The sequence below is a fragment of the Athene noctua genome, chromosome 5 (genome assembly GCF_965140245.1).
Source record: "Athene noctua chromosome 5, bAthNoc1.hap1.1, whole genome shotgun sequence".
In the NCBI taxonomy this organism is placed as follows: Eukaryota; Metazoa; Chordata; class Aves; order Strigiformes; family Strigidae; genus Athene; species Athene noctua.
Window position 1 is genome coordinate 22080178 of NC_134041.1, and position 14113 is coordinate 22094290.

General features: G+C 35.4%; 1 protein-coding gene across 5 annotated transcripts in view; it reads left to right on the top strand.

Moving 5' to 3' along the window:
- Positions 1 to 14113, top strand: part of LOC141960726 (putative oxidoreductase ZK1290.5) — a 50155-nt gene that overhangs the window by 17416 nt on the left and 18626 nt on the right. For 4 of the 5 annotated variants that reach the window (XR_012633686.1, XR_012633687.1, XM_074906681.1 and 1 more), the window contains exon 3: positions 5896 to 5997. The exons of the other annotated variant lie outside the window; for it this stretch is intronic. Coding sequence is in view for 2 of the 4 variants with exons in the window: in XM_074906681.1 (XP_074762782.1) it covers positions 5896 to 5997 (102 nt within the window). In the remaining 2 variants the exon portion in view is untranslated. The remainder of the gene's footprint in view (positions 1 to 5895; positions 5998 to 14113) is intronic. 5 annotated transcript variants of the gene reach the window in all.

Here is a 14113-nt window from a genome sequence, read left to right on the forward strand (position 1 = left end):
ACTAGACTTTTTTCTCTCTTTTTTTTTTTTTTTTTTAAATATACCCTCACCCATTCTCCCTCTTTCCTCACCTTTCTTCCACTGATGTGGATATGTATGAAAAATTTATAAATCTCTTCCTGAACCAGCACTTAGTCTGACATAGTGACCTAAATCAATGCTGGCTTCAGCTTGCTTTAAATTGATGATTTGTAAACTGCGATGGCTTAGGAAATGCTTCCCATGCGATTCACTGACCTATCAGTGAGGAAGGTGACCTCCACAAGAATGATGGAATGGCGAATGGAGTAACGGTTTTGGCTGCTTGAGTTTATTCTCTGTTGGATCCACTCCACTGACCGTTTTTGTTAAACACAGTATGGTCTGCACTCATGTGAAAGAAATGAAGTTGAGTTCTGTGTTTAGTGCTATACATGCTGGTGAACTAGACCCTTAGAGGAGGTACAATACATGGTGTGTTTCATGGTGTTCATAGAAAGCATCATGTTTTACGGAGTGCTGTATCTCCTGTCTGAAAGCACTCAGCTGAAAGGCGCTGTTGGAAGGATTTTCAAGCAAAAAATGGCAATATCTTGAAACGAACTTTTCAAGTGTTTCAGGAATGCTTAGCATAAGAGCTTTTTGTTGGAAATCGAGGCTTATCACAAGTCTAACAAAAGTAACTGGAATGCAGAAGATTGGTTTGAAAATACGGTTATAAGCTTGTAGAACTAAGCTTAGATATGCTAGCTCTGTTTTCATTCATACCTGCATTTTGTGTCACTTTTCTGCTGGCCAGTCTGTACTATAGAGAGAACATGAAATCCATAACAAGAAAAGATCTAGTAATAACAAAGCAATTCACGTCTGAGCTTATTTAGGAAAGTAAAGGCTTTAGTTTCAAGCGTGTGTTAGAGCTGGTAGTTTTTCTGTGAAATAAGAATGTAAACTAAAGGTACATGAAATGTACCTAAACCAGAATTTCCTGATTTCATTATATGATGTTAACCAAATATGTTTCGCAGCATTTCCATAAAGACACATGATTCATACAGAAAATGGAAAGATCCTAACATCTGTGATATTAGACCTTTATGTTGGAGGGAAAGTTATCCAGAAGATTGCAAAAAGAAGAAGCTATGGGAGACCTGGCAGCTAAATGTGCAGCTAAGCTCTTTGTTCCAAGAAGGTCTTGTTGCTTTTCTTGAGGATTCTTACAGGCTACACAGTCTATCCATGCAGGCTGAATTAGAGACGGGAAATAATCTAACAGGAATTGATAAATCTGTGCATTAGCAGTATGTAGAATGCCAGCTGTTGAAACAGATGAACTGTTGAAAGCAGTCACAGCTTTTGAAGAGAAAAAGTGTTCCATGTGAAATACTGTTATGAAATCTTTTTGATAAACACTTTTCAGGCAAATGGTATTAGGAGAGCAGTGTTCCAGGATTTTTATTTGAATCAGTAGATTATATATCCATGAGAAGCTGGAAATTTGTATTATTTGTGGGCAGTGGTTGTAATGGATATTCTGCTCCTTGCATTTTCTAAATGTGGTCTGCAACTAGCAGCCACAGCAAACCAATATGAAATGGCAGCAAAACTTACAGGTTTGGCAGTAGTAGAATGCATTCCTTGGCATTTGGATCAAGCCTCTGAAGTAACTTCTTGAATGTGATTTGTGGGTTACTGAATTCATAAACAATTTTATTTTCCTTTTGACTCTTCAGAGTCTGTCACATTCAGGCAGATCTAACCTATTACAAGTCCCCAACTGGAGTTGGACTAATGTTCTATCAGCATATTCAGTGTAATGGATGTATCACATGAATTATGATAATACACACAGTTCAGCTTGTGTATTAAGAACACTTTGGAGGTTGCTTCACATTGATCCTTGTTCCAATAGAATAAGAAAAAAAGAATACTGGATGGAAGAGAAAAATACATCATGTACATACTAAGTGCAGTGCTGATTGAGAAAAGAAGGGAAAATACAATCATTGCATTAAGATAACTGAAAAATATACTTTTAGGTTTGCTATGAGCCAGGGCTTGTTCTTCAAAACTAGGTTTGTTTTAGTTAACTTTGACCTTTTCTAAAAATACTGTATTAGGAATTTGAATAGACTTGCAAACTTTTATTTCTATGATACACATTTAAAAGCCAATAGCATGTTAAAATGTCCCTGTAGTTTTGAGATAAGAAGAACTGCTTGATTGTAGGTGCTTAGAAGTAATAAGTCACTTGATTTTAAATGTCTGTGTGAAAGCAGTTCATATGTTAATTTTAGTTTTTCTGCAGCACCGTGTTTTGACATTTGAACTTCAGGCCTTCACTTACCCATGGCACCAGGACAGCTTGAGTGTCTGTAAAGGATGCTTTAAAAAGCTGATAAATACAAAATTTGATTGTGAGTGTTTGGAGTTTTTTTTTCTTATTTCACAAGTGCATCCTGATACTGTGAATCATTGGGGTTTTTTTTGCTTTGAGTTAAGGTGATTTAAAAAAAAAATGGGTGGAAGACATCTCAAAGTATTGATTAATCTATTGCACTACAAGGCACAACCCCATTGTTCTCAGCAGATAAATATGTAGTCTGTTCTTAAAAACTGCCAGTAATAAAGTTACATATTTCTTGATTAGTAGAACCTTAAGCTATTTTAATAAATAATTTAAAACTAATTTGTTGCCTCCAAAGTGAAAATAAGAGTGTTTGTGTTCTTGTAATTCCCCAGGAGGGGAAATATTTTAAGCAAAAAAATATGTAGGGGTGAATGTGTGTACAAATGAAGATGAAATCCTAGACATTGGTTTGTGAGGTGCTTACTGGTTTTACTGGCCTATAAGCTATTATGGGAAGTTTTCTAACAGATGCAGTAAAAGTAGGCAGATCCTAATTAAAAATGAACTATGCTTAGGTTGTTTTTTTTTTAAATAGAGTGGCAGCTCCATTGCTTATTGCAAGGTACATTGTATTTCTTCCACTTGTAGCTGTGGTGGGGTGGTTTGTGCATGACTGGCAGAAAGGCCATTCTGCTCTATCTTTGAGATAAGGTACCTTTGCCCCACATCTTCATGAACACTTCTTGCAGTCAGGAGGACTGCACTTCATGATTCGGTAGATGCTTTCTAGCATTAAATGTGTATATCTCTAACTGTCAAGTAACTTCTATTTCAACAAAAAGCCTAAATTAAATATATGTTGTGGTTTAGGCCCAGTCGGTAACTAAGCACCATGCAGCCGCTCGCTCATTTCTCCCTCCCCACAACAGGATAGAGAGGAGGATTAGAGGGGGGAAAATAAAATTCATGGGTTAAGATAAGAAAAGTTTAATAACTAAAATATTATTGTTGTTGTTAATATATTTTAAAATAATTGTAATGATAAGGGATATAAGTAAGGGAGGCATAAATAAAACCAGTGGAAAGAAAAGTAAACAAGTAATACACAATGCAATTGCTGACCAATACCCAGCCAGTCCCTGAGCAGTAATCCCCAACTTCCAGCCAGCGCCCCTCAGTTTATATACTGAGCATGGTATCTGATGGTGTGGCACATGCCTTTGGCTGGTTGGGTCAGCTGTCCTGGCCATGCTTCCTCCCAGCTTCTTGTGCACCTGCTTGCTGGCAGAGCATGGGAAAGTGAAAAATCCTTGATTTAACATAAGCCCTACTCAGCAACAACTAAAACATCGGTGTGTTATCAACATTATTCTCATACTGAATCCAAAACACAGCACTGTACCAGCTACTAGAAAGAAAATTAACTCTATCCCAGCCAAAACCAGGACAATATAATAGGCTGTCATGGACATCACATACCTGATAACGTCACCTTTCTAAAATAAAGGACCAACAGCTAATCACATTTGCATTGAACAGGTCTCAAATACTAATACAGGGAAGGGCCATATACTGCATTTTTTAAATATCCAAGGCCAGATAATCTTTCAGTTATCAAATATGTTAAGTCATTCTTCTGAGAGTATTTCAGTTTCTTGGGCTGAGTACAAAACATCTTCGTATGTGGAAATCTATGATGTAGTTATTTCTGTGAGTGTTTGCAAACTGTGATGTCTAACTGAATATTCAGGCTTTTGGAAAAGTAGCTTTTGGTGAAATTCTGCTGAAGTTTATGATTATTTTTTGTTGGTGCTATACGACATGTTTCTGCACATTTAAGCAGTTCTTATTAGTCTGATTTGGAGAACATAACAAGTAGTAAATAAATATAAGTAATTCTTCCATTTTTTTCATGAGGTAGGCATCAGATACCAGTAATTTACAACTACTTGTATATGACATTTGCTTTATCCAAGCAAAAAAGTTTAAATTAAAACATGGCAGTCTCTCTGCAGCAAGTGCCACCAATGGCATATATAATTTTGGATCAAAATGAACACTTGACATTAGCAATTCCTAATGCTAATCCTTGAGATTGCATCTCATATAAATCAGAACGAATTTTAAGACACTTTATTGGCAACAGAATTAGAGTAGTCCTGAGTTGAACATAACCTTACCAAATGCTTTAGTCAATACCCCAATATTAACTTTCACTTAAATGTCACAGGAATTGGTGTGTATTCCAGTACCATATATTCGTATTTATTCTTAATAAATACAACTTAATAAATAACTTATTTTTTCAGAACAATTATAGAAGAAGTAGTTATTCGCAGATCAGTGATGAACAAGACTGCATGTGATTTTATTTTGGTTTTTTTTTACTCTTTTCTAAATTGGGAATGGATTATAAGTATATAAGGGCAAAGAATGAGCAACTTTTTCTTTAAATGTGACATAAATCCATATGCTGCAAATCATTTTACATGAGTGATATTTGCTTGTCTGAGCAATTGTGTTTAGAAGTCTAGTGGGTTATTGATATCAGAAAGTGCAAATTTAGTTCATGATTTTTGTGATACATTCAAAATAATTTTTTCTCAATACATCTGTAATGTATCTTACTGTACAAAATTCTGTACTGTTCTAATTAGATTCTCAGCCTAAGCAAAATACTCTTTAACAGTGTTGCAATGATGTACCCAAATGAAAACTTGTGTATTATAGTGAATTTCATGTTATGTTTTCCTCCTAAATCGAGGCTGAATTTGTATTTATAGAGGCGGAAAGCAAATACACCAGACCAGTGTTACAGTAATCATTAGTGCAGTCATTAAATGTGAATACAAAAAAAAATATGGCAGAGGATCTGCATTTTCAAAGAGGTGCTGTAAATAATGGTGTAATGCATTTAAAGAAAAAACTCTGCTCGTTGCAGAATCTGTTGTTTTTCTTTAATGTATATTTGAACTGCTAAAAAAGGAATTTATAAAGCACAAAGACAATGAGGCACATCTCAGTCATGCATTTATTTCCTTTTCCTGTTTTGTGTCAGACTAATGTGTGTGGCAAAGACCAACACCTCTTTGACTGGGATGTCTAGTTACCTGTTTAATCTGCAGTTAGAATTTAAATAAAAAGTCACACTGCTGAAGTTGTATAAAATATCTGTAGAAATGTCAAACATATTTATCTTCCATAAACTCAAAGATTTGTATTAGTTAAGTCTTAATTTCAGTGACCAGATCCCTTTGATTTAAATGGGGACTGTTACGTGTTGAAAGTTTATTAAGTGCATATGTGACCATGAAATGTTGATTACAGTGTCCTAAACATGTGCCACATGTGCAACTTCTGCTACCTTTACTTGTTACTGAAATGTTGTCAATTTAGTTTATTAAAACTAAATGCATGTATAGAGTAATAATCATGGAGTAGTAATTGTAACTATTTGATGATGATGATATGTTAGGGGCCATTATGGAGGAAAATGCTGTTTCACATAGTTTGATGTGAATATATTTTTGGTCACTTTAATGAGTAGTCTGGTTCTCTTTCTTTTTTAGATCTTTATTTAATACACTGGCCTGATGCATGTATTCCAGGTAAAAGCAATCGAGAGGTCCGAGCTGAAACTTGGAGAGCAATGGAGGAGCTCTATGAGCAAGGTGATATAATCATGAAAACCTATCTTGGCAGAAGGAATTACGGTGAATTTTGGGATTTAGGAGTTCATAGTGAGAGATGTTCAAAAACTTAATTTGAACTGGATGCTCATATTTTAGTAGATTTGGGTGTGTAAATTATGTGAATCTGTCTGAAGGTTTCAGCATTAGCATTTTGGTAAATAAGAGACCTTTGTGTGGCTTGTAAAGACTACATTGCCAAATTCTGCCCATGAGATTAATGGTGACGTGCATACTTTCATGAGGAAATCTACAGATACATTGAAATCTATATGCCACCATAGAACCTCTTTGTAGTAGCCTTCTCTGTTTTAAGTATAAATCATATTGACTTTTACTTCCTTTAGATTTCTTTTTAATTGTATGATGCCATTTTCCAATTTATCATATATTGTGGTACTTTATAGATCCATTTGTGTGTTAGACAATGTCAACAAAACAGCTCTAGACAAGGAACAAATACTCAACTGCAGACTCTTTGGTATTAGCTTTTGAAAAAAAAATTCAAAGAAGGGACCTATTCTCTCAATATCTGATAACTTTCAATTTGACTTTTGGTGCACTGCAAACTTCAGTTTACATTCATAGCAATAGGAGTAGTAGACTGCCCAAATCAAAATTTATCATGTAGATTTAAGAGAAGGATTTTGCTCTTGAAGAATGCAGTATTATTTACAATAGTGTTGTAAGAGAAGTTCCTGTCATGCAGTTTACAGCTTCAGAGAAGTTCTGTGGACAGGGAGAAGAATTCTAGATTAAGTAGTCTCTCCCCTAAACCAGAGTTACTGAAATAGTGATTGTAGCAGTAGAGTTGTACAAAGTCAATTACAGACTGAGTGCCACTACCGGTTTTATCAGAGCAATAAACAAACCTGTTCTCTTATACTTCAACCCTTCAGTTACTTTTGGTCTCACTCTGGAAACACAGAAATAAATTATCTTTGATACATCTTTTGTTTTTTATATTAAGCATAAGGGAAGTTGCAAAAAGTGTTTTCTGCCATGTAAGGGATTACAACATTCAGTACACCGACCTAATATTTCAAAGTAACAATGAGGTTTAAGTTCAAAGATGGATTATCTGACAAAGTACTTCATCTTTCACTTAAGAAGCTTTTTTCTGATGAGTATTTACATTAGTGCATGTCATTTGTGCCTAGATATGCCATCCTAATTTGGTGCAAACAGATTGTATTTTCACCTTCTATTAGTATTATTCCTATCCTATTGGCTTTATTCTGCTTTTGCATGTGTGTTTGTGATCTTTCCTGTGTTTCACAACTCTTTGTCTCTATATAATCTTCCTAATGGGAAAGACTATGAGCTATTCAGTGGTCTTCCAGTAAGACACTGGAAACATTATTTCTGGCCTCATAGGCAGAGGAAAAATTACTGTTATTTTTTGTTCCTGTGCTTGATATCTCTTTACAGACATCCTATGTTGTATTTGTTTTTTCTCTAATTGCATTTCTTCAATAGTTTTGACAATTTGCATGTTGCTACCCTCAGTCTTTTTCTGAATTTAAGTATTCTCTAGACGCATGATTCATTTAGTTGAGTGTAAGTTTACCAGCTCTGGTTGTCTAAATGACTTCACTTAGATCATCTGCAAGGGAAGGAAAATTTATTAATCTGGTTGAATCAAGTGCCTTAAAACATTAACCTCCACATTTTTGCTTTAGGGAATACACACTCTGGATGTTCTGACCATAACTATGTGTTACTGAAATGACACGCAGATGTTAACCACTCTGGAGATGGAAATGCAATGATTCCCGAGGAAAATGTTAAATAATTTGTTTGCATGGTTAACCACTAGGCTTTCCACTGCAGATTAAACACTTGCTGCCTATCTTTGTGACTTTCTATGTGTTATGCGAGCAACATGTTAGCCTAATTGAAGATAGGATTTGGTCAGAATCCTTGCTTGAGGGGGGAAAAAAAGTCATTTCATTTACTGGGGAAAAAATTGTAAGTTCTATACTAAACAAGTGACTTTGTCTTCTCTGAACTTTGTGTTGGTTCAGGTAGTCATTGATTCCTGTTTGCAATCCTGTTACTTTTTTTTTTTTTTTTTTTGGAAATGTTTATTCTGAAAAAAAAGTCAGAAACTAAAAACTTCACATTTAAGGATTGACCATTTAAATGAATAATATACTTCTGCAGTCAATTCATGAAGGAAATACTAAAATTATTCAACTTGATAATGGGTTTAGCAACTAGCTGTGTCCACACTGAAGAGTGTCTGAAAGCGCAGTGACACTGTTCTCTGCAGAAAAAAATGGGACCGATAGTGCATATCTATCTGCAGGAGACTTATGAGATGGTTAAAAGATCTCAATATTTTCTTTAATCACTTCTCTGTATTCACAGATCATTTGAGTGCAGATATTTGAAAACCTCATTCTTTCAACTTCAATTTAAATCCAGTTTAATATTTATTCTGAAAAATTCCATTTACTCGGGGCAAGCAATGTTTTAAAATAATGTAAATTATTAATAGTCTTTTTTATTGTTATTATTGATTGCCCTAGAAGGAGGGTAAATAAATTGTTAGTACCTGAGACTGTAGAAGTCTTTAATGCAGGGGTTTTTTAAGACTGTATTAAGTTTTAGATTGATCACACTGGTCAGAAGTCAGCACAAGCAAAATCCCAACTGCATCTACATTCATAGCTTTGAGATAATTTTTTTTTTATGTCATGTCTACAAAGATAGATTCAATGAGGTTGATCCGAGAGGCACCACATAGCAGCTGAGACACAGGACTGCAGTAGCACAATTTGCAGGGCTTCTGTTCTGAAGTATCTTCTCACTCAGCTAACTGAGGAGAAACCAGAGGTTCTGGGTCCATGCCTCTGTCCAGGTCAACACACACTAATTTGTAAGACTCTTCCCCCAGATAATAAAAACTCTGTGTGACAGGATTAAAAGAAAAAACCAAAAAACAACCAAACCCCAAAAACCTGTTTGTCAAAAATTATTAAAATAAATATTTTAGGGAACAGGAAACTTGCATAAAAAGTTAAAAACCCTCAGATTATAATGAGTACAGTTTTAGTAGACTCGTAAGTACCTCTGCCTGTAGAAAAAATAAGTTTATTGTTATTTGAACGCAGCGTGCGCCAGTGAAATTGGTGTGTAAACTGGCAGATGTGCATTCATTGAGATGTGTGGGCATCCTTAAGCTTACTGTTTATTAATGCTTGATTGCTTAGTAGTACTTCCTACATATACTCTGAATGAAGGCTTGGAGTTGAGCTGTAACATCAGAATATTCTCATAAATAGAAAATAATAGATTCAGGTGATGTGAGAGAACCTTTACTATCACTGAAAAATTCCCACTGTGGCTTAACCACTATACTGTTTTTGTATTTCATCAAAAGGAATTTGAGGTTAACGTTTTTCAAAAGAATCTTTAGTCCTGATACGATTTGAACTGGAAACATGAACAACTTAAAATGAGAATCTGAATAGTATTTGTTAGAGATCTGGTTACCCTCTCCAGTTGATTACTTTTGCCATACTGAAGTTTTGGACTGTGTTCCTTGGATCCAGTGTGCTTTATATCTTTGAAAACTAAACAGAATCTGGTTACTGCCCCAAGCCTGGGGTCTCAGGAACACACTTGAAAGAAGGCTCACATTTTAGCACTCTCATCCATGTGCTTGAATCCACTGTTCAACTGCATAATGCAACTGAGCAACTATCTCAAGATCTCACTTCACCTTAAAAACAATTTCCCAGAATCCTGGACATTTCTCTTGAGATTTTTCATGAGGAAGACCATGACAGATATGAGAACATGCCCAGAACCACTTGCAGAGATTCTGAAACCACTGTTGTCCTTTACTGTAACAGTATGAGATAATACATTTATTTTCTATGTGAAAGCAACACAAACTGAAAGTTTTACCCACTTCAGGTGTTTTAATCCCTCTGGTTTGTGACTGGAACATGATCCTGGATCTTTCTGATTTGCCCTTGAGCTACAGAATCTTTGGCTAAACATGCTCATCTTTTAGTTTCTCCTGGCTAAATCCTCCAGCATGTTTCTTGGAGTCCACTAGAAGTCCTATGACCATCTTTACCTCTTTTACCTGAAATTTGTATATTTTTTCCCTACAAATAAGGCAAGGTTATACTTTTAGTTTGCTTTTTTTAGTATTCCTGTTGCATAGCCAGCACTCAGTCGTTAAACTTATTGGTTTTCACTTAATATCTTTCCGGGTAAAAATGTCATACAGTCCTGGTCAACAAAGGTAGATACATACTTACAGTGGTATACAAACCTATAGCAATTGTATCATCCCATAACATGAACGAAACATTACAAATTGTATGTACATTTTCCCAAATCGTACAGAAAGTGTATTAGAACACTTATTTATCATATTAATTATTTATAACACTGCTTGATTCACAAGACTTTCACATGCTAGTTAAGAAAGGATTTGTTGCAGAGATTTCTATTTTGTCTTGCAGTCTTTTGTCATCCATAAATCTTCAGATTCTAGGATTTGCATATGTTTAGGCTTGACCTTGCTTCCAGAGGGAATCATCTCTTACGGTAGCTGACTACTAAGACCAGGTGCAGAATTCTGCACCTAGTCCTGGTAGTCAGCCCAAATGTTCAGAAGGTTTTCTAGTAGAAAAGCTCCTGAGGAACTGCAGCAATTTCCACTGATCAGTCATTGTTGCTTCTTTATGTTGAGAATTAGGAGCAATTGAATGGGGGAGGATAATTATTTTATTTACTTTTTTTAGCATTGTAATGTGTACCTGACAATACAGGATAAAAGCACTATCTGCACTAAAAATTTGAAAAAATTCACTCATTTGAAAATGCTGGGTGACTTCTGATAGAGAAACCTGATAATTCTCTATTCATAGTAGGAAAGATATTATTAAACTGATTTCTACTAGACAAGGAAAATGATACAGTTTCAATAATTAGTTAAATGCTGTTATGTCTGAGAATGTAGCATTTTTTCTTCTTTGTTATCTTCTGTGACTTATTAAGCTGCTGCAGTTTGATTGGAGCTGTTTCACAGGAGCAGGGAGCCAGGTGACTCCATTGTTGTATATGCATCTGTCTTAAGGTCTCAGTCAGAGTAAAGAGGTTTCTATCTGTATGGCAGTGCTGAGAGGCAGAGAATTCTAGACATCTGTCTTTGTTCAGCATCTTGAATACATGTTTTCCTTTAAAGAGTTATGGCATAAACAGTGCTGAGGGAAAAGGGAGAAAAAAATACTTAATTTTGGTCAGTGAGACATTTGTGTATAATAACTGGTTCTTTCTGTTGTAACAGCTGAAACCAACTAGGATTCTTGTAATATCAAGGCTATGGTTTGAATTTTTATGGTTTCATACATTGTAATTTTGTGGAATTATCTTCTCCAATACTTCAAGACAGAGGCCAGACAGCCTACAGAACCCATTCCAAGATACATACATTGAGTCAAATATTCCCTTGACAGCTGCAACATTCTTGTATAGGCATTTGTCTGCTGGCAGATGAAAGCAGTGTGGCAAGCTGCTTTGACATCATGAATAGTCATTATATATGCTCACTGATAATTGGTCTGTTCCTAGCAAAATGACCCTTTCCATATGCAGTGTCTTTAATGACCTTGATTTTGTCATTGTGGCTAGCCCATCATCTCGGCAAGCTTTTCATACACACATGAACATGATTACTTGTCCCTCTGTCTAAAAATGCTGGGAAGAATGAGGGCTTCCAGCCAGATTTTGCCTGAAGTTGGCAAGAGTAATAACGTGGTGGTTGTTCTGGGTTTAGATCCCACTGGGACTCTGTGCCATTTTACTAAGAGTAAAGTTTTTTGCTTATCTTTTTAGTGTAAACAGCGCAGCTTATGCTTACATGAAATATTCATACTTGCATCAGAAATTCCTTAATGTGTTATATGATTTTGTTAAACATAGAGAAATGGTCTTAAAAATAAATACAATTATTCCATTAATATGTTAAATACTCTTTGTGCATGATTTGAAGAGTCCCATAAAAGTAACAGAAATTGTTTAGCCCAGTAATTGAAGCTATGTCACTGTGTTCTTGGAAAAAAAGTTGTGTTTTGCCTAATTTCAAATGAGAGAAGAAATCTAATTAACCTTAACAATAGTCTTGTCTTTTTCATCTTTGGGCAGAAACCAGTTCAATCATCATCTTTTCTTCCTCCACTTTCTATCAGTTCTTAAAAGTATGAGTGAGGATTCAGTAAACCGAATATAGTTTTTTGTGTAGGTGGCACAGATTTCTAGTACATCCTTTCCTAGGTGACTGAAAAATTACTTTAAATCTATGCTTATATTGTCAAATGATGAACAACTGACAATTCAAACATTTGTGTTACAGCTCCAGAAAATGTTTATCTTGTGTTTATGTTGGTAGAAGTCATATGTGAATGTGCATGTGTAAGTTGCACTAAAGTTTTAATAAGTAACAGTAAGTAACTGATTTTCTTAGCAACACCTCTTTTTCACATTATCTTTAGTATTCTCTCTGTACAAATTAAGATGTCTCATGGGCTTGTTATTATCAGAAATGCAGTTCAGAGGTGTGTTTCCATAGGTTGAAGGTGGTTGCAGTTGGTGAGGATGTTGGTTGCACCACACCCTGTTGATCAGATAAGACAGCAATTAAAGACGTATGCAAAAAAAAAAAAAAATACTATATATATTTCTGCTAAAGTTTATAAAGACGTCTTCATAATGTGCAGTATCTTATTTAAGAATAAGAAATTGTAATAAGTCATTTTGGTGCAGATGTAAAAGTGGGAACAAATCTAAACGCATGAATGTCTATCCTCATTTGTTATGTTTTGCTCTCTTTTTTGCTTTTTTTAGGACTTCATGGGTAATTCTAAGTGTAAAACTAAGCCCTCAGACTTCTTTGTTTCATGATTTATTACAGTGTGTGGTTTGTGCTTTTTCTACTAGCAAGTGAATCTTTTTTGTTAAAATCTTTTTACTTAGCTTACTTAAAGCAAATGTACACATTTTTGTACCCACACAAGTGCCTAGAGGTCCCAGTGTGAACACAAGAACTCTGGGGAAGAAGGCAATGCTGAAATACATTTCAAAGGAAAGTTCTGGCCTGAAATAACTTTTTGTCTCAATAGATGCGGTACATGATTTGGAAAAAGGTATCCTTTATCTGTTTTGCATATGTTGAATTTAAGCTTATTAGCTTGAATCTTAGTTTCTTAGCCATTGTAAATCAGTATTGCTTTACTGACATCAGTCAGGTTGCTCTTATTCATACCAGTTGGGAATCATTATCCCCTCTGATATGGAAATCCAAAAAGTATCCCAGTTCAGGAAACTGTGGCATCATAGTTACGTGGGGAGTGGGGAGCAAACTATTTAGAATCTAACTATGCACTCTCCATAATACTTTCAAAGCGCTAGTTTTAAGGGTATGTATTGAGCTGCTGATAATTTTGACCACATTTTCACGACATAGTGTGTGATGGCAATATTGACTTAAGGTATAATAGAATCGATTATCTACCATGTTGCTTTTGCAGTTTTGATTGCCCAGCTGTTTGTGAGCAGCTGCAGAATGTTCTAGATATAAAAATGTATTTTCAGCTGTTTTATAAACCTGTGTGATTCTACATGCTTAAAACTGGCATAAGAGAAAGGAAAATCTCTAAGAGTATTGTGGAAATTGATTCAGTTCTGACAACAACCAGACAAACAGCCTTTTGGATGGATTTTTTAAATGTGATCCGGTCTATAATGTGAACTTGAGGGGGGAAAAAAAAAATGTCAGCCTAACTAAGAGAGTGCTTCATCGAAGTAGTGAGAATGAGCAGCCAGGGTCAAAGAGACAGAATACATACATTAAGCTAGTATTTCTGCATTACGCTATTTAGCCATTTAACAGTAGTGTAAACTGAGTGGTTATAATGAGTCTTCAGTCACAGTTGACAATTTGACTTCTACTCAAGCCTCCTCTCTCCTGTTATCCTCACAGTTTATCATGGTTCACAGGTGATCTGTAGCAGGAGTCATGATCTGTAGTAGCAGGAAAGTCATTTTAAGGCAGATAAGCACCTATACTGTGGTA